General features: G+C 50.6%; 1 protein-coding gene across 5 annotated transcripts in view; it reads right to left on the reverse strand.

Annotated features, from left to right (window-relative positions):
• Nucleotides 1–24,917, reverse strand: part of Pde9a (phosphodiesterase 9A) — a 91,139-nt gene that overhangs the window by 60,904 nt on the left and 5,318 nt on the right. For all 5 annotated transcript variants that reach the window (XM_031347066.1, XM_031347061.1, XM_031347062.1 and 2 more), the window contains exon 2: nt 35–105. In XM_031347066.1, the coding sequence (XP_031202926.1) occupies nt 35–105 (71 nt within the window). The remainder of the gene's footprint in view (nt 1–34; nt 106–24,917) is intronic.

Here is a 24,917-nt window from a genome sequence, read left to right on the forward strand (position 1 = left end):
GGTGCGGGAGGGGGGGCGCGGTAAGCACACTCACCGAGGCAGGCCAGTGGCGATACAGAACAAGTCCATGATGTCATTGGAGTTGCAGTACTTGCTGAAAACCACCTGCAAAAACACAGAAGCTAAGCTGGAGAGTTGGCTCAGCTGGTAATGTGTTTCCTACCTAAGCGCGATGAGCCAAGTTCAGTCCCTAGGACTCATGTACACAGGGCTCACTGATCCTCCAGGCCAGTGGGAGACGCTCCCTCAACAAACAGGACGCACAGCTTCTGGGGGAATATCAGCTAGGGTAGACCTCTGGTTTCCCACATGCATGCGTGCGCATGTGCGGCTACACACGTGAACCCACACGTGCACACGTGCACATACCTGTGCACACATTGCACATACATGGAAAAGCACAACCCACAGGCAGTGAGGGAGCAGAGCGCCCACTGGTTTCCATGGAGATGCTGGGTTCCACGCGCGTTCCCTCGCCGTTCGGAACCGAGGGTTCCGTTTCAAAGCCGTGGACTCTTGGATGCCACGTGGGTATCTTTTCAGTGGGTCGGGTGTATATGGGTTGTGGAAAACGCTCGATTCCTTTGTGAGGTGAAAACAAATCACCCGCCCGCTTCTCCACGCCTGCAGTGACCCAGGCTGTGTGCAGCACAAAACTGAAAATGAACTTCCAGGGCACCGCAGCACAGCTAGTCTCCAGTCATCTTATGGAGTAATTATGGGAAAAGTGCACTTAAATGTCTTGATTTTTTTTTCCCCCTTTTTTAAAAAGATTGCCTTTTAGTCTTTGGGAGATGAAGATCTGGGGCTGAATGACTAGATCAAAAGGGGAAATCAAAATCATAAGATACAGCTGTGAGTCGCTATTTGTCAGAGCAAAATGTAAACCGTTTGCACCGTGGCTCTATACCTCCGAGCAATCAGTCCCCGCCCTGGAAGACAGTAAGGGCTTGCCTGGCATCAGCCTGGTCTGTAGGAGAGCCCTGATGTGAGCCTCAGCCATTTTCCTCTGGTAGCCTATTTTATTATCATCACCAATCTCTTCTTGTACATAATGAATAAATATTAATATATAATATATTGTCTACATAATATTATATATTATATATCATAGCATTCTTTTTCCCATCCCTCCCACACTCTCTCTTCTCTCTCCTTTCTCATCCTGGGGATCAAACCCAGGGTCTCCCAGATCTTCAGACAGCTGTCGGACACTGATCTACATCACCCTGCCCCCTTTCTGAGACAGTGTCACGGTGCGTGGGCCAGAGTTGAAATCCCTCGTCTCCAGCTTTGGAATGCTGAGATCCCTGGCACCTCCACGCCCCACTTTCATTCTGTAGACATTTCCCTTGGATGCTTCTTCCTGGGTCACTGTGGGTAAACACCCTTTGGTCCCTGTGTGTAGGGTTGGACCAGGGCTCAGTCTCTTTAGCCGAGTTGCTTCTTGCTCTACCTCAAAATCGTGAAATAGAGCAAATAGATGACTCTCTCCCACGAACTTGGCCTTACTCTGATTGGCCGTTTCCCTCACGCTGTGGAATCAACGATACAAAATGATACAAAATGATACGAAAACAGAGCACCTGCTCGTGCCTCACCCATTCCACCCTTTGTATCTGTACCACCTGCCCGCAGTTGTGATCTGTACCATTCATGGGCTCTGTCCCCGATGTCCCCAGCTCCAGAAGCTGTTGCAGTTCACCTCTGGCATACCCTGACTCTCCCAGTTTCTTTCTCCTTGGCTCAGTTTCCACCTCATCCTATCCCTGCCATGCCCCTGAATAGTGTCACTTTTCTTTGCCTGTGCCCGCTAGCTTCTGTCACCCACAGAGGAGATCCAACTCTCTGCTGGGCATGTAACATCTAGGGCTTGTCCCCTCCCAGCCAGCCTCCTGGCTAAGTGTCCCCACTCCAGTCTCTGCCTCCAGCCCCAGGGATGTTTCTACCTAGCCCTCCTGCCCCCTCTCTTCATCCTGCTGTCTACACACAGTAGCAGCGCCTTTGGTCCCAACTGTTTGCAGAACACACTTTTACCCAGTGCTGGCCTTACTTTATTATTATTATTATTATTATTATTATTATTATTATTATTATTATTATTTTACCATGATAATCCTGGCATGGACCTCTGGGCCATGGTTTATGTTGCAGATTTGCTGGCATAGCTAACCAGGAGTCCTGAGTGAGCCTGGGGTTCTAGCCATTCAGCCATCAAGGCAGACAGGGTCTTTCTTGTCGCTCACTCTGCCAGTGCGGTTTGGTTTTTGATGTCTCACACTTGTATGAGCTAGAGGTGGGGGCGGCAAAGGAGTGGGGGTATGAAGGCCCTCTCTATGATCTATCTTCCTGGAGACTTCTAAAAAAAAATGAGGGCAGGGTAAGAGGTTCTTCAAAGTGTGCCTGCAGTCAGAGAAGCATGGATCCTGGGCCAGCTCTGGGGATGCGCACAGCACCTGGGTGAGGCGGAGGAATGTTTTTGTTCCTCTAAGCCTGGTGAAAACAAAACAAAAAAATACTTTGTTTTCACTAGGCTTTGAGGGGGGCTTCGGAAGGGTGGGAGAGGCTAGAGGATATTGGATGCGGTGTTGTGGGTCAGCTATCCCTCTACAAAAAGGTCTTGCTCCCCACCTCCCCTGCACAGACATTTAGGGTACCATGTGGCTGGGAGGGGCTTCTTCAGCACCCCAGAACCCACAGAGCTGATCCTAAAGTTGCATCTCTTCTATAGCCGAGAACCACTTACACCAAGGCCTCTTAGAGCCCTTGTGGTCCAGCCGGGCTCTCTGCCCTTCTGGTTTTCTTCACCTGAGAGAAAACTCCCTGACTTCTTTTGGTTTTACTTTACACTTCTTTAGTTGTGAATACGCCTGTGTGCCATGGCTGCAAGTCAAAGCCCCTTTCCCTGCTGAGCCATCTCTCTGGGCCTCCCCTACTTCTTCCTGCCTCAATTTTAAGTTCTGTAGAATGGGCCCACAGAGGCAGCAGCTGTCATCTAGAGACGGCTAGCCTGAGTGACAGATGTTCTTTTAAGGTGCTAGTGTCAGACTTTGTGATTCTGAAGAAGTTTGGGGCCACCAGGAAGGACTGCACCAGGAACAGTAAACTGCAGAACCCCCCAGAGCCCAGTCCAGTTAGGCCTCCCTGCCCCCCTCCACAGGATGTCCAGGATGCAACAGAAAAACAGTGTGGGAAGGCTCCCGACCACGCCCAACGGAACTCACCTCCGAGCACAGAGTGAGCTCCAAGATTTTATTGTACAGTTCTAGCTTCACAAAGAAGCCCCCCCTTTTTTGTTTCTTTGTAAGCATTTCTAACAAACTGGTAGGTTTTTCTTTTAATCAAAATGAAACATTTTAAAATAATATCTGCTTTTTACTGCCATCTCCGCCTCCTCCCCAGATTCAGAAACTTGTATTAAATAGTCTTTCTTTTCCATGGCAACGGGGTTATCTGCTGAGGTTCCTCTGGAGCAGTGGGCGACATTGGCAAAGCAGGGGCTGGTGTATGGGTCAAAGCTTCCTCTGAGGGGGTGGAGGGGGGATCGGAACCTGCTCTGCCCCCAAGAAGGCCAGGGCCTTCTCACGAAGAGAAACACCTACGCTTGCAGCAGGCCAAGCACCCTGCCCTGTCCTGGTGATTCTTTAACCTGATTTTTAAGGTCTGCGGATGAAGTGGGAATGAAAGAGAATTTCCTTTGCGCTCGGGCTTCCAAAGATAGGATAAGCAAAGAGGAGGCCTTTAAAAGTTGAAAGGTAATTTCTTAGCCTGGGATGGTGATATATGCCTGCGAGGCCAGCATCTGAGAAGCTGGACATATGGATCATGAATTTGAGGCCACTCAGGGCTGAGTCTGGGACTTGCCTGTGCTAAGTGAGACCTGGTCTGAGAGGGGGGTGGGGACAGAGGGAGGGAGGGACAGAGGGAGAGAGGGAGAGAGAGAGTAAGAGAGAGGAAGAAGGAGCAGGAGGAAGAGGGAAGGAGGGAGGGAGAGGGGAAGAAGGAGGAAGAGGGAAGGAGGGAGAGAGGGATAGAGGAAGGGGGAGGGAAGGGAGAGGTAAGCCTTCCAGCCAATCAAATGGAAGGCCCCATGGCACCTGACCCTCTTGCTGTTTCTGTGCAAACAGCAGGGCTGGATCTATAGACGACAGGCTTTGGCTTTGTTCTGGGACCAGGATCCACCTCCTGACATCACTGCTGACAAATAGCCTAGGGAGCTGCAGAGAAACTTGGAATGAGCAGAAAAGACTCCTGTGGCGTGCTTCCGGGCAGAAAGCAGCAACCCCACATTCCTCCTCCTGTCTGTGGCCACGGTCACTTTCTTGAGGTCTCTTTTGAACTGGCTGCAACCTGAGCTGAGCAGAAATCCTTTGAAACAAGGTCCTCTCACGTGAAGGAGGGTAGAGGTTCTTGGGTGATAATTAGTCTCCAGCGGGGGCCAATGCCAGGAGAGTCTGAGCGGGGAGAAGCCAGAGGGCAAGATGCTGGGATGGCTAGAGTCAGGAGACATCCAGCCTGGACGACTATCTCTGACTACCAAAACCAGCTGGCTGCAGTGGAGCCTCAGACAGCCTCGTGAGAAAGGGCACGGGGCTGTCTGTCTACACGTTTTGAGTAATTTGCTAGATCCTTTGTTCCTTACTCAGAAATAGACAGCATAAGGAAATAGAAGTTGAGCTTCAAACAAGATGCCAAGGCAGCCAGATCCGCAGGCTTTCATACCGCCTTCCAGCTTCTGGTGACAGACCGGGGCTGGGGCTCCTACGCAAGCATGGAAAAAATCACCCCAAAGTCTTTCAGGAGGCTGGACAGGCAGTGCCGTGATATTAAAACCTGGACAAGAAAAACGATGAGGAAGCAGAGAGCTTCTCCTCACTAGGAATTGGCCCTTTTCTACCTCAGCCGAGACTTGTGAATGTCAATGTCACAGAGTGGCTTCGTCCGGGAGCCCCTCCCCACCCTAGTCTCCAGAGTTGGTAGAAGCTGAGCCCAATTCAGAGTGGAACAAAGAAACAGAGGCACCCAGGCATGCGTGAGCTCCCGTGGGCCCAGCCAGGGTTACGGTTTCATCTCATGCCTCCTGACCTTGAGGGCATACCCTGGCAGGGTAAATACTGACCCTGGTTGCTTAAGTCTATATTCAAATCAGCCCCCTGCTGTGGACCTTGTTAGAGACACAGGGCTGGCTCTGGGACAGAAGCTGGATCCCCCAACCTGAATGAGTCACCTTCTCTCCGCACCAGATTCTCTTGTAAACCGTAAGCAGGGCTGTAGCCACGGGACCCTCAGCTTACCGTTCTGTAAATGGGCCAACAGAACCAGAGAGCCACTGGTCTCTCTGGGCAGTAGGGAGCAGCGAGCAAAGGAAAACACCGGAAGTGAACCACAGAAGCGCGGCCGGCTGAACACCGCGTGGAATACCACGCCATCTCTGTTACCCATGAGACTCGATGGTCATAATAGTCTCCAAAGGTCTCTCTGAGTTGCCAAATGCAGCCAGAGTATCTTCCAGCCACGTGTTCGTGCAGCACCTGGCTGTATTTTAGTGAGATGATAGTGCGCCCCTTGAGGGATTTTGGGGGGGGGTGAGGCGGAGCTCCTCTGTGCGCACAACTTTCCTGGCAAACTGCCATTCAAGGATGGACAAAGCTGTGTAGGGTAGAGCACCCGCGGCTTTGAAGAGATGTTCTGGGCCGGCTCTGTGATTCTTGGACTGCACAGCCTCTTCTCAGGAGAATAAGAAGTCAAGGGTGGGGGTGGACGAGAGACGGGGCTCCTCCTAATTGGCAATCAATGGCCCCGTCAGTTTGGTTGGGTAGAGAGCAGTGGTTCTCAACCTTCCTTATGCTGCGGACCCCTTTAATCTAGTTCCTCAAGTTGTGGTGACCCCCCCAACCATAAAGTTATTTTCATTGCTACTTCATAATTGTAGTTAAGCTACTGTTATGAATCATCCCATAAATATTCTCAGAGACAGGTTTGTCAAAGGGGGGTCAAGCGGGACCCACAGGCTGAGAGTCACTGGTAGAGACTTTCTGATACACATCCCTCTGTCTACCTTCTTCCAAAAGATTAGAGGATCAAGATTTGGAGAGCCACAGTAACCAGGCAACAAACATGTCCCCTAGTGTCTAAGGCAGGCAGCCCCGGCTCCTGGTGACCCTGTCCCATCATTATGCTGATGGAACTGAGCCTGGGGCCCCTTCACACTGCTTCCTAAGTTTCCCTAAGAGACTTGGAGCTTGCAGAGATGGACAGAGAGAGTTCAGCAGGCACGCAGGGGCCACCAGAGAGATGCGTCAGGAGTGGGCTCAGGATGTAGAGGACTGTGGGGTTCCGTGGGAGCAGGGCACAAGGGACAGAAGAGTCAGCCACCTGAGCTTCTGATAGGGACTCAGTTGTCCCCTCTATTAGGAGGTGTGGCCTTGTTGGAGTGGGTGGGGTCTTACTGGAGGAAGTGCGTCACTGGGGGGCGGGCTTTGAGGTTTCTGAAGCTCCTGCCAGGCTCAGGGTCTTTCTCTCTTCCTGCCGCCTGCCGATCTAGATGGAGAACTCTCAACTCTTTCTCCAGCACTGTGTCTACCTGCATGCCACCATGCTTCTTGCCATGGTGACCACAGACTAAATCACCGAACCGTAAGCCAGCCTCAATTAAACGTTTTCCTTTAGGGGAGTTGCTGTGGTCACGGTGACTCTTCACAGCAGAAACCTTAACTAAGACTCTGTCCTTCAGATAACCAGCATGTCACACCAGGGGAACTGGCTGACTTGAAAAAAACCCAAAGCTTTTTTTTTTGTTTTGTTTTTTTTGAGACAGGGTTTCTCTGTGCAGCCTTGGCTGTCCTGGAACTCACTCTGTAGACCAGGCTGGCCTTGAACTCAGAAATCCACCTGCCTTTTCCTCCCAAGTGCTGGGATTAAAGGCGTGCATCACCATTGCCCGGCTGAGATGCCAAAGCTTAAGTTCAGATTCCATTTTAGGGAAGCTGAACTAAGTTTGAACTCAGGTAGACTAACAGGCTGGTATCTAGCATTAGCTTCCAAGTTGGCCTCCCCTACAGAACCTGAGCTTAGCTCTAGTCTCTAGGCTAATTCCCAACAAGAGCAGAGTTTCCAGGTTACACCCCCAACATGACTAGCGTCTCCAGGTTATTCCCCCAACAAACCTGCACCCCAGGTTACAAGCCCACTCCTTGCCTAACGACCACCAATGCAGAGGGGAGCAGAAGTTAAGTTTATGATAGGACTCCCAGGACCAGCCAATTATGTTAAAGGCCACAGGAGCTTTCCAATTAGATGCTTGCAAACGTAGTCCCTGTTGGCTGCTTACTATAAAGCCTTGCCCTGATAGACATTCAGGGCTCCACCAACACCAAAACCATCCTGTGTGATGGAGGTGCGTTGGGGGGGGGGGGGCAAGCTAGCTCGAATTGAATAGAGACCCTGCTGTGAGTTGCATCAGATCAGCTCTTGTGTGTGTTTTGGGGGCTCGCTAACCTTCCCTTGGCTTAACAACCCTACTGGAAGGGTCTCTGGACCCCACTCTGAGCTTTCATTTGTGTCCTGATCCAAAGTATCTATGATCAGACTTGGTGCCTTGCCCACGGTGGGTGGGTTGGAGGTCAAGCCTTGGGGAGGTGCTAGTGTAATGCCCAAAGTTAACCTGTAAGCCCCACCTGTTGAAGGACTAGGTAGCTTCCTGGAATGCTGGGAGTTGTAGTTCTTTTAACAATGCTTCATGGGAAAGTATGGTAGCCTATAGGTTTGTCCTTATAAGCCCCCCGCAACATGTGGCTGGAGGTCATTTCAGAGAAATTCCAGGGAATAGTCCTGACAAAAGCCCTTTTTTTTTTTTTTTTTTTTTTTTTTTTTTTTTTTTTTTTTTTTTTGGCCAGTACTTAATATTAATAAAGCTTGCTTTAAGTTTGGCTGGAATTGGCTTTTCTGTGGCGAAATCTCAGGATGAACACTCGCTAAGTGGTAGGTGGACTGTTCTGTTTTGTCCTGGGTCACTTTGGATTTCTGCAGCATACATGTAAAATGAACACTAAAAAAATCCACATATTCATATATCTTTTAAAAAAGTCTATGAAGAACTGGTTTTATTCCCCCCCCACCCCCGCCACCTCAGTTTTTGTAACAGGGTCTTGCTATGTAAGCTCTAGTTGGCCTGGAACTCAATGCAGAACAAGCTGGCCTTAAACTCAAAAGTAATCCTCCTGCCTCAACCTCCCCAGTGCTGGATTCAAGGCACACCTGGTTGCCTTTTTAACCAAGTAGTGACTAGACAGAGAGATCTACCCTAAAGGAGACTTCTGGAACCCAGCTGGGCTTCCAAGGCGCGCGGCTCACAGTAGCTGCTGGAAGCGCTGATTGGAAGAAGCCCCCACAGGTGCATCAGGAAACCTGGTATGGAAGCTTGGGTTTGGGTTCCAGACACAAAGTGACCTTATTGCAATCTCCTATCCTACTTACACTTAATATTCAGGTTCTATTTATTCCAAAAATGACTGCCACCGCAGCTGCGACTGCCCCCTCTTCTGAGCGATTAGGAGCCCGTACAGAAGGGCTAGAGTCTGATAGAGAGGGGTGGTGTGATCATACAAAGATAAAGAAATAGAAGAATATGTTCTGGCTGGGTGCGGGGGAAGGGGGTACCTGGGCGGGCCCATGCCGAGGCATCCCTTCCCCCTGAGGGACCAGCCATACGACAACTGTATAGTATAGAATAGAGTTTATTTAGCGCAGGGGGAGGGGGCGTTAAGAGAGTATTAGAGGCAGAGAAAGGCAGAGAGAAGGAGAGAGTAGAGAAGTAGGGGCTGGCCATGCCAAGTAGAGAGAGGGGTCAAGGGAATGGGGAGAGATGGGGAGCAAGAGAGCCAGGGGCAAGGGAGAGGCGAGAGAGATGAGAGAGATGAGAGAGAGAGAGAAAGAGAGAGAGAGAGAGAGAGAGAAAGAGAGAGAGGGAGGCAGGGAGGGAGGGAGAGAGAGAGAGAGAAAGATTGAGAAGGGTCAAGCAGTCCCTTTTATAGTGGGTCAGGCTTACAGGGCTGTTGCCAGGTAACTGTGGGGGTACAGTCCAGACAGAATACCAACAAGGGACCAGGGGCACAGCAGCCAGCCTCTTGCCTGACACTTCTGCTGGTGGCTCCTTTGTGACCTCCCCCGCCCCCCCCCACACACACACACTGAGGGATCACAGACTGTTCATCTCCGCATGTCTACCTGAAACACTTTCCCGAAACTTCTATGCACGTTTCTTGCTGGGCCCATGAGACGCTGGCTTGGATTGGGTCAGGTCCACAGGAAACTCCAGTTTCCCAAAGTCCAAAAGGCAGCCCAAATGTCCAGCAAGGAGCTCAGTCCCGTACAGGAGGATTTCTGGTGGCTAGATAAAAGCCAGCATCCCTCAGGGACTTGCGAAGCTGGTTCTCATCTACCAAAAGGAGTCATGTCCCTCACCTCCAGCCAACTCCAGAGACGCACGGCTCTCCAAGGAACATAGATACCTGTGGCATATCTGGGTCCATGCTAGCCTCCAGGTTTCCTCCACCCGAACTCACAAGCATAAGCAAGTTAGATAGTTCAGTGTCCCCACACCAGTCTCTAGGTCCTTCTCTCTCGCCCGCTACTCTTACTAGTTGAAGGTCTTGCTAGTGTTCTATGCTCAACTCCTCCTCCTGGTATTTTTATTCTTTGTCCCCTGTGATTCTTTGTTATCGCAAAGATAGTCCAGGCCAGCTGGGCGGTGGTGGCGCACTCCTTTCATCCCAGCACTTGGGAGGCAGAGGCAGGTGGATTTCTGAGTTCGAGGCCAGCCTGGTCTACAGAGTGAGTTCCAGGACAGCCAGGGCTACACAGAGAAACCCTGTCTCGAAAAACCAAAAAAAAAAAAAAAAAAAAGATAGTCCAGGCCATGTCCAGTCTTCTGGCCTTGTTCATTAGTCTACTTCTTTGTCTCTCTGCTCTGGATGCTTCCAGGTGTCTCTGGATTCTCTCTCTCTCTTTCTCCGTCTCTCTCTGTGTCTCTGTCTCTGCCTCTCTCTCTCTCTGTGTCTCTCTGACTCTCTGACTGTCTCTCTCTGACTCTGTCTCTTTGTATCTTTCTGTCTCTCTCTAACTCTCTCTCTGACTCTCTGATTCTCTCTCTTTCTGTCTCTGTGTCTTTCTGTCTCTCTCTGACTCTGTCTCTCTCTGACTGTCTGTCTCTCTGTGTCTGTCTCTCTGTGTCTTTCTGTCTCTCTCTGACTCTCTGTCTCTCTCTGACTCTTTCTCTGACTCTCTGTCTCTCTGTCTCTCTCTGACTCTCTGACTCTATCTCTGACTGTCTCTCTCTGACTCTCTGTCTCCCTCTGACTCTTTCTCTGTCTCTCTGTGTCTTTCTGTCTCTCTCTGACTCTCTGACTCTATCTCTGACTGTCTGTCTCTGTCTCTCTGTCTTTCTGTCTCTCTCTGACTCTCTCTCTGACTCTCTGTCTCTCTCTGACTCTCTTTCTGACTCTGTCTCTCTCTGACTCACTCTCTGACTCTCTGTCTCTCTCTGACTCTCTGAGTCTGTCTCTCTCTGACTCTCTGTCTCTCTCTGACTCTCTGTCTCTCTCTGACTCTTTCTCTGTCTGTCTGTCTCTCAATGAAAATCTTCCCTTTAACCACACCATGAAGTAGTCATGTGGTCGGTTTAAACAGATTGGCATCAAGCCAGCAGCCACCAGAAACCATAGGTTTCTAACGCAGGCCGGTGGGTGGTGTGGTTCTACAGTTAGGAAATTCTCCCAGGCCCCGGGGGCAAATTCGATAATCAAACAGCAATTGAGGTTTGGGTTGAGTTGACAGGCTGGGAAGAAAAACCCAAACCAAACTTAGTCTTAGCAGCAGCCCCACAGCTAGCGCCCCCCGGGGACCTGCAGTGCCTGGGAACTTCCTCTGTGGTCCAGCTCTGCTCCATCCTGCAGGCTGGGTGGGAACTGGGGTGGCATGAGTTTCCTCTCCACATCGCTGAAAGCCCGTGCTACCTTTCAAAACTATTAAAAAAAAAAAAAATCCATGCTGGGGAAGTCCCACTGAGGAGTTAGCTGCTGGAAAACATACAGCTTTTCATGTCTCATAGTTACCATAACCCTGACGGTAGAATGTTTCAGTCAATTGCCTTAGCAACAATTTTTCACCAAGTCTCTTTGAACTCAGAGTAACAAAGCCCCAGTAAAACCCTCTTCATAGGAATTCCGTAGGCTCTGCATTGCCCTCCCCTCAACAGCTTCGCAGCTACTGTTGAGGACTCGAGCCCAGGGAGCTGGGACCCTACAGTGTCCATTTCTCCTGCTACTGGATTCCCACGGTCCTCTACCTCAACCTCTCCCCCCCACCCCACCCCACCCCGTTCCACCCCGCCCTCAGACCCTCGAATCTCAGATTATCCATTTGAAGAGTCTTCCGTTTGTTGATGGTGGTGCTCTTTGAGCCTCTTGTGTCAAGCTAGCATTGGGAAGCAATGGGGTCAGAAGTCAACCATGCTGGACCCAAGGGATCAAAGCAAATACTAATGACTATCGAATTGATAACAAAACGTAAAGGGCAGGTCCCCCAGTGGGAACAACCCAGTGTTTTCTGGGGCGACTGTCAGTTGTTATTACCACGCCCCCCGTCCTGTAGAACACTGTTCTCCAAGACTGTCATGGCCTTAGCGCCTTGAAATCAGGGCAGCTGTAATCACAAGGAACCCTCTAGAGCTGGCCTCTAAAGACTCTTATAGAAAGCTGGGAAGGTCATTAGACCCTCAGGGATGAGCCTGCCCCCTCCTGTGCCTCTCCTGTGCCACCTCCCGGGCCAGCTGTATACAGGGGTTAGAGTACACAGGAGATAGAGGATTAACGGAGGTGGGGGCTCGGTCAGTGCAGCTATGGGGAAGTTGTCACCCATGCTGGCTGAGACTTTCTGTCATGTGGCTGCTTTAGCTTCTTCCATATTGTGCTATGTGAGTAAATCCAATTCACAGGCTGGACTTGGTTGGGATCGGTCCTTCAGCCGGTCATCGGCGTCATCTCAGGGGGGGCAGACGGTTTGTTCGGTACTTGGATGGGAATGAGTGGGGTGAGGGCAGAAAGCAGTATGTGCTAGGCTATCGGTGCCCTGAGGTGATGGGATGTTATGGTGGCTGGGAAGAGAACCCGCAGGGGAAGTGATATGTGTGGAACAAGTTGGGTCCAGGAATGAGGAGAGCCTGAATCCCCTGAGTGAATCAATGACACTCTTGGCGCCTAGGATATGTTATTATGGGGGTGGGGAGTGTTTATAAGATGCCACGCTGGAAAACAGGGTGCAGGGAAACCTGATCCCACAAGTGCTCTCTCTATAGTTTCCTATAAAGCCACCGTAGTCCTCAAGAATAGGGGTAACACTCCATATGGGTTCTGAGGTGTTATGGAGGACGCCAGCTAAGGAACAGGTCTCCATGAAACCCTAGAGGAGAGCTGTTAGGTAAGGCGCACACCCTTTGACTCTGAATCCCAGCAGTAAAAGCTTTGACCTCACGCTGGCCAGTCACCATTCCAGTGCAGCCCGTGGATTAGCTCATCCAACGGTCCCATCGAACCAGGTCACCTCCTGGATTCATGCCCACCCCACTGCTCGGCACAGCACCCCTACCAGCAGTTGGGGAAGCTCCCCTGGTACCGTTTACCACAAACACGTGGAATGAAAACCGTATGGGTCTCATAAACTGTGAGATGGTTTCAGTTGAGTGCATCCCTAGACAGAACGCAACAAACGCGTTCAAATCGGTTCCTCTGAAGACTGTTCAAGGCAACAGTGGGAAGGCTGCTGACGGGAGGCTGTGTGGGGAAAAAAAAAAACCCAACAAAACAAAAACAAAAACAACCCAGGCACAGCTGTGGGCAAGAAAGACACACACGCACCCATGTATGCATGCACGTGCGCACACATGCACACCTGCATGAGCACCCTGCAACTGAGGTCCCGAGGTAGCAACAGTGGCTCCTTGGTTGGTAGGATTATGGATGCTTTTATTATTTTCATCCTGATAATCCTCTACATTTCCCCAGTCTTCTGCCATGACTATGTGGGGGCTTTTCATAACCAAGGAGGAGGTTATCTCGCTCCAAAAGCCGAGGCTCGTCTCTGTTGAAGGAGCAGGTGTGAATAAGAGGCTCTGTATGTGTATTAAAAAAAAAAAAAATCTCAAGTGAGGAGAGAGGGTCTTTCTTCTTCATTTTTATTGGTAGCAAAAAATTTCCTTGGCTCGAAGCCAAGAACGACAACAACAACAAAAATATGAAACAGTTAACCAGAGGATGGAGGTTGGAACTTAAATAGCAAATGGCTGGGCGTGGAGGCTGTATGAACAGGAGGGAGCAAGAGGAAATCAGAAGGGAAGAGAGGCATTGGAGAAGCTCTGGGGTTGGCACAGAGTCTGAAGCAGGATTGGTGGTTCCTTAGGAAGGCAAGCAGGCGCTGAGTGTGGTTGTACAAAGACTGAAGGCCTTGAGACGGCGCATGCCTATTGACCTCCAGGGCGTGCAGGGCAAAGGGAACAATGTGTTTCTAATGGTCATACTGAATTCAGAGAGAGAACCCTGGGGGTCCACGTCTCAGCTGCTCCCCCATGTCCAATGTTTCAGAGACCGGAGTGTTCCAGGTGACTCTCCCAGCGAGTCGCAGGCCATTGTCCACAGGGATTCAGGCCTCTCTCTAGGTTTGAAGAGCTAAACAGCCAGGATCGTCTTAGTCCAACTTCATGGGACAGGGGCTTGTCTTCATTTGAGAGCTGCCATGACACACGGAGGCAAAGTGACCCTGAGGCTGACAGGAGCCTACAGGTGCCACCTGGGCCTCCAATTCCACACACAAGGCCACACATGCCCTTCCTTATTGCCGCTAATACTATACCGAGTGCTAGAAATGTAGCTTGCAAAATAAGTGATATTTCAGACATGGTGCTCAACGGCCTATATCTGCTTTAAATATCAGGCCTGTGTGCAAGCCTGTGAGAAGAAAACGGGTCAGTTTTGGAGACTGGGCAAACTTCTGTCCTATACTACTCAGCTTTAGTGCTGAGGAGGGCAAGGTCCTGGGAGCAAGGATGGTCTACGAGCAGAGACAATTCTGGAACTGAGAGTCTGTGGCTGGCTGTGCCCCACCTCAGCAGGCCCAGGACTGGCTATAGCTTGTGCTCTCCTGGCTGTCTCAAATCTTCAGGATTGCTCTGCTCAGGTGCTGGCATTATGCACTGGCTCAAGTACATATATAGCAGGAAAGCAAGGAGAGAGAAATCGGCACATGGATTCAGGACAGCTTGAACAGTGCCGATGTCTTAGCCCTGCTGAGGTTCCGATTCTCCAGGTGGAAAGTGAAGAGCAGCCTACCTTGGCTACAGGCATGCTGTGAGGACTCACCCGTGCGGATAAGAGCTTTCCATATCAACTGAATGGCTAGTGGAGTGGCAACTGTGACTACAGGAAGGGCCACTTAAACCCAGGAATCTTAGCACCTCAAAGACCCTTTCACAGGCTGGTGAGATAGATGGCTCAGTGGTTAAGAGCACTGACTACTCTTCTGGAGGTCATGAGTTCAAATCCCAGCAACCATATGGTGGCTCCCCAACCATCTGTAATGAGATACAAATAAAAAGAAAAACCTATAGCATTGGGGTCTGGAGCGAGCAGAAACTGGAGCAAGGGGTGGGGGTAGGGGAAGCAAGAAGGAAAAAGGGAAGGGGGAAGAAAAAAAGACCATTTCACAAGCAACCGACACCAAGGACATGTGGCCTCAGCCTGCTGGCCAGGATTTCTGGGAGTTTCCATCAGTGTGGGACAGGAGGAGGCCAGAATTCTATCTACAAGGCTGTCCTTGCTCTAAGTGGCCCACTGATCTCTACTGATGAGTCACCTTGTCCTAGTGTGCCCTAAGGGCAGCAGATACTGGGAGACAGAAGAGCTCAGTAAGAAGCATGACTGGGAGCCAACAATATTCCAACCGCAGCAGGTGAGCAACCAGCTTGAGCTCCCTCTAAGAGGGTTGAGGTCTCCCCTAGTTCAGCCAGCAGGCTCTAGACGGGAGGTCCTTCCCACAGGTCTAGACAAGCTTCTCTGAGTATCCAGCCCATAGGCATAGGCACAGAGTACACAGGTCCTGCCAGTCACCAAGCGCTAACTTTCAGTGAGGACCACTAGGGCATGTTTTGTGTCCCTTGGGTTTTATGCTGCATAATGATAGCTCTATCAACATTGCCACCAGCATTATTATCAAGAGCTATTGGGGGCAGAGACAATGCTCAAGCCAGAGACAGAGCAAGTGGACCTCAGGAGCCTAATGTGTTATCAGCCACGCAGGTTACAGGCACGGAAGGACGGAGTAGGTATTGGTGCTGATGCAAACTTGAGTTGCGTGTCTTTGAGCCTGGGATGATCACTGGTGGTGTGTGAAGCTGGTTCAATTGCTCTCCATGGGGAAGAAGGGGTCTCCCAGTTCTGTGCCATGGTATCCCACCCAGCATGGATGAACAGTTCAGGTCTGCCTGACTCTCAACTGCTGGTATTTAATGTTACATCCTCGGAGTGAGTATTGATTTAGCTCCTTCCTCCGTGGAGAACGAACCAATTCGTGGTCCTTTTACTTTGTCCATCACAGACTGATTCATTTTCTAAAGCTTTTGCCAGCTATTAAGCCTTTACATAAGCCTCTGTGGGCTTGTCGGGCTTTGCCCATCCCCAAAGCTGACAGAGCCTCTCAGGCTGGTTGCTGGGTAAGTGAAAACCAGCTGGACCACTTTCCAGCCAACTCCAGCACAGGGGCATTGCCTTCACAGTTTTGGATGGATTAAAAGGTATCCGTGTGTGTGTGTGTGTGTGTGTGTGTGTGTGTGTGTGTTCTACTGCCTTTACAGTGCCTGAGAAACAAGTGTTTAACATGAAAATATTTAATATAGAGGCCAGTATCAAAACTGCATATTCTATCCCCAAATAAAAACATGTTTACCAAAGAAAACATTGCAAGCTATGTATTGTCTGTCCATCCACCTGCCTGCCCACTTATCTGTCTTAACACCTATCTCTCCATAATTCATTTATCCATTACCCATCTACCCATCCATTCATCATCTATCCATCCATCTATTCATTATTTATCCTAATACCTACATCTCTCTGTCCATCATCCACCTTATCTGTCTCTCTATCCATCCACTCATCCATTCATCCATTCCCAATCATCCATTCATCTAACTCCCCATCATTCATTTCTCCAACTCCTCATCATCCATGCATCCAACTCCCCATCATCCAACTCACCATCATCCATCCTACCACCTACCCACTATCTATACTAACACCTATATCTCTATCTATACCCATCTTATTATCTATATCTCCATCTACCCACTTAGTATGCTTGTCCATCTGGTCTACCATCTATCCAACATCCAACCACCAACTAGCCTAACACTATTTACCTATTCACCTACCCATCATCCACCTTATATCTATCCAATGACCCATTCATCTGTCCACCCATCCACCCACCTACCCATCACCCATCCATATTTGAATTTCACCCCCAATTATAAATTCTACATGTAAATTTCAGCACTCCATTCTTCCTGCGCTGGCTCTTGCTTTGGAGTGCTTTAGCAATGACGTCATATCCAAGATGGTTACAGCTAACCAGCAGGCAATCATGCTGTTTTGTTTGCTAAAATAAAAGCTGTATTAGGCCTCATTTCCCTTTCTAATGTAGGAGATGTTTTTCTGGTCATTGCGTTTGAAAAAAAGAGTATGAAATAATAACAGAAATTTCCATTTATTACTGTGTTCCAGACCTATTACTGAAATTATCTCTGGAGGAGGGGGGCTTGGCTCCAGGGGCAAGATCACACGTGTGCTGAAGCAGAAGGAGGTGAGACACAGCCTCAGCTCCCCACTCCCAGCCCCACGGGGTTCCAGGACCTGCCCTCTGGACCCACCACTGCTCAGCCTACTACCTAGTGACCTGACTTCCAAGCTCACGGCCCACATTGCTTTCCCGCTGTTTCATGGTATAACTCTAAATGTAAGGGCTGCTTCTTAAGACAAACATGGTGCACAGAAGAAAGCTAACAGCAATCCCCCTGGTCGGGTCCTGGTGTGGAAACTGATGTCTCGTGGGCAGGGGTGGCAGCAGCACCCTCTTTTTGCTGAAACTCATGGCACCTCCAATCCCTAAAGCACTCATCTGGAGTGGATGCTCTTATTTGGCAGACTCCAAAGCTCAGAGAGTTCAGTAACTTTCTCAAAGCCACACAACAAGGGCACGGGAAAGAAATGAAGGGCAATCCACAGACAGAGTGATGTCCTGCCAGAAGTGGGATCCAGCGACTCCTGCCAACGGCAGCTGTGAGCAAAGCGAGCCCACATCGCATTGAGCGCATGAAGGGGAGCAGCCAAGTCCAGAGCTGCCTACATGAGAAGCTGATGTTCTGCATATACCCAGCCCCCAGATATCCTGCCCTCATCCTCCCCGCACACCCGGGCCAATCCCCGGTCCCTGGAGAGATCATGAAATGAGAGATCCAGATAGGCCACTGTGTGAGCCAATTTTCCCTTCCTGGAGCCAGGACAGTCAGCTTACTGAGGGGATGCACGGTTTGCCTTGTGGTTTAGTGGTTCTAGTCTGCAGTTAGCCAGCAGTAAGGCAGCCTGCTTGCGAGGCAGTGAGATGCATCATTGCTTGCCTTCTAGACATGAAATGAAAGGGAGAAAGAGGAGGACGCCAGTTCCCAACATCTCCTTTGAGAGGTGTGTACCTCCAGTGCCCTAAATACCCCCATTAGACTCCATCTCCCAACTATCCCTCTACTTCTCAGTGATGCCCCAGGCTGGAGACCAAATCTCCAACACATGGGCCTTTGAGGACTCATATCCAAACCACATCTATCCAACTGATGGAAGACATAGTTCTGAGGTAGTGTACCAAGACTTCCTTACCCCCAGGGTGGGAACGCCAACTCCACCTGCTTCCAACTTCATCCCTGAGTCCAAGTTGTTGGGGCTGGGGGTGTGGGGGGGTGGAATACATTATCTTAGAAAGATCCAATTACACTGCAAAAGGAGTCTAGCATCAGGGTTCCTGGTCCCATGCCAGCTCTGACCCTGAGCTTGGGACAATGGTGTACTGGCTGGGTTTTGTGTGTCAACTTGACACAAGCTGGAGTTATCCCAGAGAAAGGAGCCTCCCTTGAGGAAATGTCTCCATGAGATCCAGCTGTAAGGCATTTTTTTCTCAACTAGTGATCAAGGGTGGGAGGGCCCAATGTGGGTGGTGCCATCCCTGGGCTGGTAGTCTTGGGTTCTATAAGAAAGCAAGCTGAGCAAGCCAAGGGAAGCAAGCCAGGAAGCAGCACCCCTCCATGGCCTCTGCTCCTGCTTCCAGATTCCTACTGTGTGTGAGTTCCTGTCCTGACCTCCTTTGGTGATGAACAGCAGTGTGGAAGTATAAGTTGAATAAACCCTTTCCTCCCCAGCTTGCTTCTTGGTCATGATGTTTTGTGCAGGAATAGAAGCCCCGGCTAAGACGAATGGGTATGTATTCTTTCAGCACACAGAGTATATACTAGGCATGCTGTACTCTGTCATCCAGGAAGACATGCGTGTTGGGAGCATCAGGCAATGCTGACAGGCAGATGTTACACCCATCTCTCTGATGGGCTACAACCCCAAAACTCTCGCCAATAGAAGAGGCTGGTGTCTACAGGAACCCCACTTTGGGAAGTGGGGCAAGGCTACTCTGATCCGCTGAGCCTCCTCCAGCTCCCTAGGTTGCCTGGCTGCCACCAGACTGTTCTTGCCCGCCCTGCCGGTCTCAGGGTCCTCTGCTTGGATTTGTCTGTCATGCTTGATACACTTGTCTCTCTTGTTAAAGCTCTGGGGTCACTTTGCTTTCTCTTTTTCTTTTTCTTTTTCTTTTCTTTTTTTTTTTTTTTAACACTTTTAGTGTCTGAAGCCAATGTCACCGCTATAAATAATGAATCACAGGAGCTAACTGGAAAGGGAGAAAAAAAAAAAAGAGATCAAAAGACCAAGAAACATGCTCTGCAGAGCTCAGGGCAGAGGGCTGGTTTGTGAGGGACATTGCTGGGGGCTTTCCTAGTGACAATCTGGTGGCTTTCTTTTACCGGGCTGCCCCTAGAATCCTGACGTCAAGACAGCACCAGAGGATGGAGCGGTATGAAGAAGCAGAGCGAATCCTTTGCAGCGCCCCCCACCCCCAACCCGAGATTCAGTAGAAAGCTTAGAGACCTCAGGCCACGCTAGGGCTTTCCAGTGTTCCCCACCGGCTAAAGGCTTATCCCCAGCTGATGAAGGCATTGAGAGGTAGCAGAACCTTCAGCAGATGCGGCCTCATTGGTGGAAGGAGGTCTTCGGGGTTATGCCCTTGAAGGGAAGCTGGCCTGTTCTCTACTTCCTGCCCTCCAGGAGGTGAGCGGCTCTACCTTACCACACAATGCCCCACCACGATGCCCTACCTCCCCACGGGCCAAAGTCACGCTGTTCAAGATGGAAAAACCTCTAGAAACTTTCCTCCTTAGAAACTGTGGTAGAGCTGGGCAGTGGTGGCGCACGCCTTTCATCCCAGCACTTGGGAGGCAGAGGCAGGTGGATTTCTGAGTTCGAGGCCAGCCTGGTCTACAGAATGAATTCCAGGACAGCCAGGGCTACACAGAGAAACCCTGTCTCGAAACAACAACAACAAAAAAACAAACAAACAAACAAAAGAAACTGTGGTAGAAGACTGGATAGGACAGGCAGCCATGGATCCTGCCATGACTGGAGCCACAGTGGGAAGTCCTGTTTATTCAATGAGCGTAGAAACAGAGGCAGAGGCAGCAGACAGCCAAGCTATATGGATGATGATGGTCAGAGAAGAAGCAGGAGGAGTCGTGGAGGTGGAGTCTATGGTGACTGAAGAGGGCTCAGGTGTGGCTAGTAAGGGACGCCTGCTGGGAGTCGAGGGTCTAAGACCTCAAACAGAAACTCCCATGACGAGAGCTCTCATGATATGTCTGAAAAACAGGCAGTGCTTTCCTTCTAGAGAGGGACTAGTGATGCCTTCGTGGCCTGGGTCCCTCAAATGTCACCCTACAGCACATATAGCCAGTGTTAGAATGTATTGCTTTCAGTATAATTTAAGCCCCCCCTCAAAGTACCGTGCTCCACCGGCCTGTCCAGCTAAGGGTCATGCCCACACTGGGCTCTCCGTTCTGCCTGCCAGGAGCTTTACCATCTTTCCCTTTTGATACCCATGGATACCACCCCCTCCTCGACAGATTTGGCACCTGAAGAGTTAGGCCAAGTAGGCTTGTAGGCATCTGGGGGTAGGAGGTTGGGGGGCTCCTCAGAACATTTTTGGCTGCAAAACATTCCAGGTATTTGCAGTTTCCTTATCTGGCCCTCCGTGAGCCAAGAGGGTGGAGAGGCAAGTTTATGTAGTGAGTGGGAAGCCATCTGTCTTGGTATGGGGAGAAGCAGGCATGGCCAGCCCGGGCCACAGGGCAGCTGGGAAGCCACCACAGATGGGAGGCTCGGGGTCACCATAATAACACTGGTGACCTGTGTCCATTCCTTTCCTTTTGTCACTGGGAGGCGGGCAGGGAAGTATTTGTCTCTACTTTTCCAAAGAGACCCTGGGGGTTGGATTGTGTCTCCCTCAACCCCCTGGACTCCCCGCACTTTAGACTGAGTTCCAGAGACGAGGGCTTCACGAGGTGACGGAGTCACAGCTGTCCTGGTGAGAATGTCGGAGAGATCTAACACGACTGATAACTTTCCAGGAGGAGAGCAGGGCATAGACACACACATACCACACACACATACAGAAGGACGTCCATGTAAGGGCCCCGGATGATACTGCCCGCAAGTCAAGGAAAGGGGCCGGGGGGGGGGGGCAGGAAGCAGCCTCGAGACATTATGTCCTTGCACTTTCAACCTCCAGGACTCAATTTCTATGCTGAAACCCCCTGTTTGCTAAGACAAGCCCCCTTTATCCTCTAAGCTGCTTTGGTCATGGTAATTCTGTCATTACAGACCAGAAGTGACCGATCTGCCCATGCTGCCTCTGGAGTTCCTCCCTGAACTACTACTCCATCCGGCCTATCAATGACGACACAGACATCTGTGTCATCCCACACACTGGCTTTGAAGGGCTCAGCCTAGGTCACAGGGGCCCAGGGGAGAACTTGCCCCATAGACTGTGGTTGTTCGCATAAGATGTCATCCACCGTCTAGGGTGTTTAAATACTTGATCCCCAGTCGGTGGAGCCGATGAAGGAAGTATGCCAATAGGGTGGCTTTTAGAATTTATGGTCCTGCCCTGCTACCACTAGCTTCAGGCTTTGCAGTTCCGGGTGTGAACTAGTTCCAGGTGTGAACCGCATCTAGCTCTTGCCACCAGGCCTGCTGCTCGCCGGCCACACCCCTCCCCCACAACAGACTCTCAGTTCCCTGGACCCATAAGCCAAATAAACCCTTCTCCCTATAAGTTGCCTTGGCCCTGGTCTTTTGTCACAGCAACGGAAAGATAATCGATACAGACGCCCAGAGGCAGTTGGTGGTCACCGGCTGGCTCCATAGCCAGACTCGGAGGTATTGCTTTCCTGTCCTTTAGCAATGGTGGCACCCTCGGCTCTCACAGCGAGTCTCAGATGTTTCCAAGCACACACAGTCACAGCTTTTCTAGCCTTTAATCACAGCTTAAGCTTTGACCCAGCCCCATAGGAAGGGCATGACTTTGCTCGTGAGCAGCGGGCTGGGTCCTGAAACCCAGCCTTCCCAGCCACGGGCTCCTTAGGAATGTGAGTTCCAGGTTGGGAGACACTGAAGCCCACTAGGCAGTAATACCAAATGTGCCACTCTCCTGGCTGTGTTTGAGGCTAGAGAAACGACGGCAGAGAAAGGCATCATGGGAGACATCCTGAGTAACTGGTCGCCAGCAATGACCACTTCATCAGAATAAATACTAAATAAATACAATCAGCTGTAGGCAACTGGCTACCTGACTATAAACAGGCCCATGTGGCTACCCTTGGATACTTTTTAGGGTGACTTCTAGACTCTCAGCTCAAACAACTGCGGAGGAGCAGCCTGCCCACACGTCAGAGTCGTGGGCTCAACAGATTCCCAACTTCCACCTCTGCACAGGTGAGCTCTGTTTTCCCAAAGCCCCGTGGAAGGCTGGCCAGCCCCGCGAGGCTGTCAGTGAGGGGCTGGGAACTTGTCAAGGGGCCAGGTGGCAGTGTGGTAGAGTGGAAATCTTCCTTCTACATAGTTCCTCTCACTGCCAAGTTGGCTTTGCTTACAGAATCATCACTCTGCCCCTGGGCAATGCTTTCATCCCACAACACACACACACACACACACACACACACACACACACACAAAGCCAGGGATATGAGGTCAGTGTGTCTTGTTCCACCCGAGCCTTCGGTGGGGCTCTCTTCCCTTCCAGTCTCCTCAGTGCCATCCACAGGGCACTGTGAGTTAGGGCTGCTGAGCCAAGCATTTAACCGTGTTACATATAGTTTATCGCATTTAGAAACAAATCAGACAGCGGGTCTAAAGGGCAAAGAATAACAGCTACAGGGAGTTTCTGTTTGGGACAGATGGTCCCAGCGTGTGACTGGGGAAGAGGCATAGAGGTGTGCAGGGTGAGACGGAGAGGTTACACACAACTGCATACTCCCTGGGCTTCCAGCATGAACACCAGCTGCCTGCGCTCAGGGTATGCCACTGCACACGTAGGAGATGCGACGCCCTGGGCTGTCAGAGGTCATGGTCACTTCTCAGACCCTAGGAGTCGGTCAGGTCACAGAGTGCAGTTCCTGTGGGTGGAATTGCCAGGCTGCGGCTGAACTCCTGGGAGGTTGGAGCCCTGTGCCCAGGGCAGGTCTCGAAATGGAGCCGTCAGGGCAGGGACCCTGCAAGGAGGTGTTTCCCTGGTGACTCAGTCGGTCCTCCCTATCGTCCCCCCACCCCTGCTCCCCCCACCCCTGTCTCTCAGGGGTGCGGCTTGCTGGGTTATCGGCAGCCTGATGACTGGATGGGAGGGGGCTTTCCTGTACAGTGAGGGGCCAGGGGCACACCTGCCACTCAGACAGACAGTCATCTGAGCAGAGTCCAGCGGGGACGCCCCAGGTGTTCCTATTACTGGCACTGAGAACTGTACCAGCATCATCTCTGGTCTGCATGTCAGTTCCGCTGAGTGTGGCCTTCCTATGCTCTTGAGGGAACTCCACCAGGGACCACAGCTGTGTTTTATATATTTCTGAGGACAGAGGGGCCCTCACCCATAATGCATTCTGGTGAGGTCTCTGGCCCCTTTGACTCTGGCCACGAACTGGTCCCAACAGGTATGTAAATCAGATGGGAGCGGCTGGAGCACAAGGTCCTTTAGTCCTGTCTTTCTGTTTGTGGCTGCTTTGGGGCAGGCTCAGTGGATCTGGGAGAACTGTGAGAGACAAGATGTGCCACGGCTTCCTCTGGGACCTTGAACTTGCCGGGTCTCAGGGTGTGAAAGGTATTGAGAAATGGGTCACTTAGTCCTGAGGAGCAGCTGGGCATCACCTAGTTTAGTGGGAATGTCACTATGCAGAGAGAAGAAAATGACTTTCACATCTGTCCTGGTTAGGCTATTTGGGGGTTGGGAGGTGAATTCTCTGTTTAGCTGCTAGCTGTCCTAGAATTCACTCTGCAGACCAGGTTGGCCTCGAACTCAGAGATCCGCCTGCCTCTGCCTCGGGAGTGCTGGGATTAAAGGCATGTGCCGCCACAGCATGTGACATTACCATTCAGCTTTGTCCTGACTGGTTTTTGCTGTCAACCCATACAACCAAGAGTCCCTTGGTAAGAGAGAGTCTCAAGGGAGTGCCAGATCAGACTGGCCTGTGGCCATCTCTATGGGGAATCGCTTTGATGGTTGATTTGAAATAGGAGGTCCCAGCCCACCATGAGCAGTGCCATGGACAGAAAGGCCTGGACTGTATAAGAAAACCAGCAGAAGGCTGGAGAAATGGCTCAGTGGGTAAGAGCACTGACTGTTCTTCCGAAGGTCCCAAGTTCAAATCCCGGCAACCACATGGTGGCTCACAACCATCCATAATGAGATCTACGCCCTCTTCTGGTGTGTCTGAAGAGAGTTACAGTGTACTTACATATAATAAATCTTTGGGCCGGAGTGAGCTGGGCCAGAGTGAGCAGAGGTCCTGAGTTCAAGTCCCAGCAACCACATGACGGCTCACAACCATCTGTACAGCTACAGTGTACTCATATACATAAAATAAATAAATAAATAAATCTTTTAAAAAAAGAAAGCAGAGTTAGGTGAGGTAGGGTACGCCTTTAATCCCAGCCCTCAGGAGACAGAACATAAGCCAGGGTAGCTGCATTTCTCCATAGTTTTCTACTTCAGTTCCTGCCAAGACTTCCCTCAGAGATGGACTGTGACCCGAAACATAAGCCAAATGAATTCTTTCTTTTCCAAGTTGCTTTTGGTCATGGCGCTCATCACAGCCGCAGAAACCAAAGTAAGACACCACCTCCCCGTCGGGCACAAGCAGAATTGAATGCTGTGAGTGACCCTAATATGGAGTCTCTCATCATCATTTTTGTTTGTTTTTCTTATTTGCCACAAAGGCATGCAAAATAATAATGCTCAGATTCACCTCAGTTACCAGGACCTAATAAGTATTTGATCTAATATGTTATATTGTACAACATTAAAGGGACACTGCTCTGTAACCATCAAGAGCAGTGCCACAGGGAAACACCACCAGTGTTTCCAGAGGGCTGCAGGTTATCAACAGTCACCTCTGACAGTGTCAAGCTTAGGTTGGAGCCTGCAGCATCCCCTCCAGGTCAAAGGTCGCTGGGAATGTTTGG

This window comes from Mastomys coucha, unplaced genomic scaffold (assembly GCF_008632895.1).
Source record: "Mastomys coucha isolate ucsf_1 unplaced genomic scaffold, UCSF_Mcou_1 pScaffold3, whole genome shotgun sequence".
NCBI classification, from domain to species: domain Eukaryota; kingdom Metazoa; phylum Chordata; class Mammalia; order Rodentia; family Muridae; genus Mastomys; species Mastomys coucha.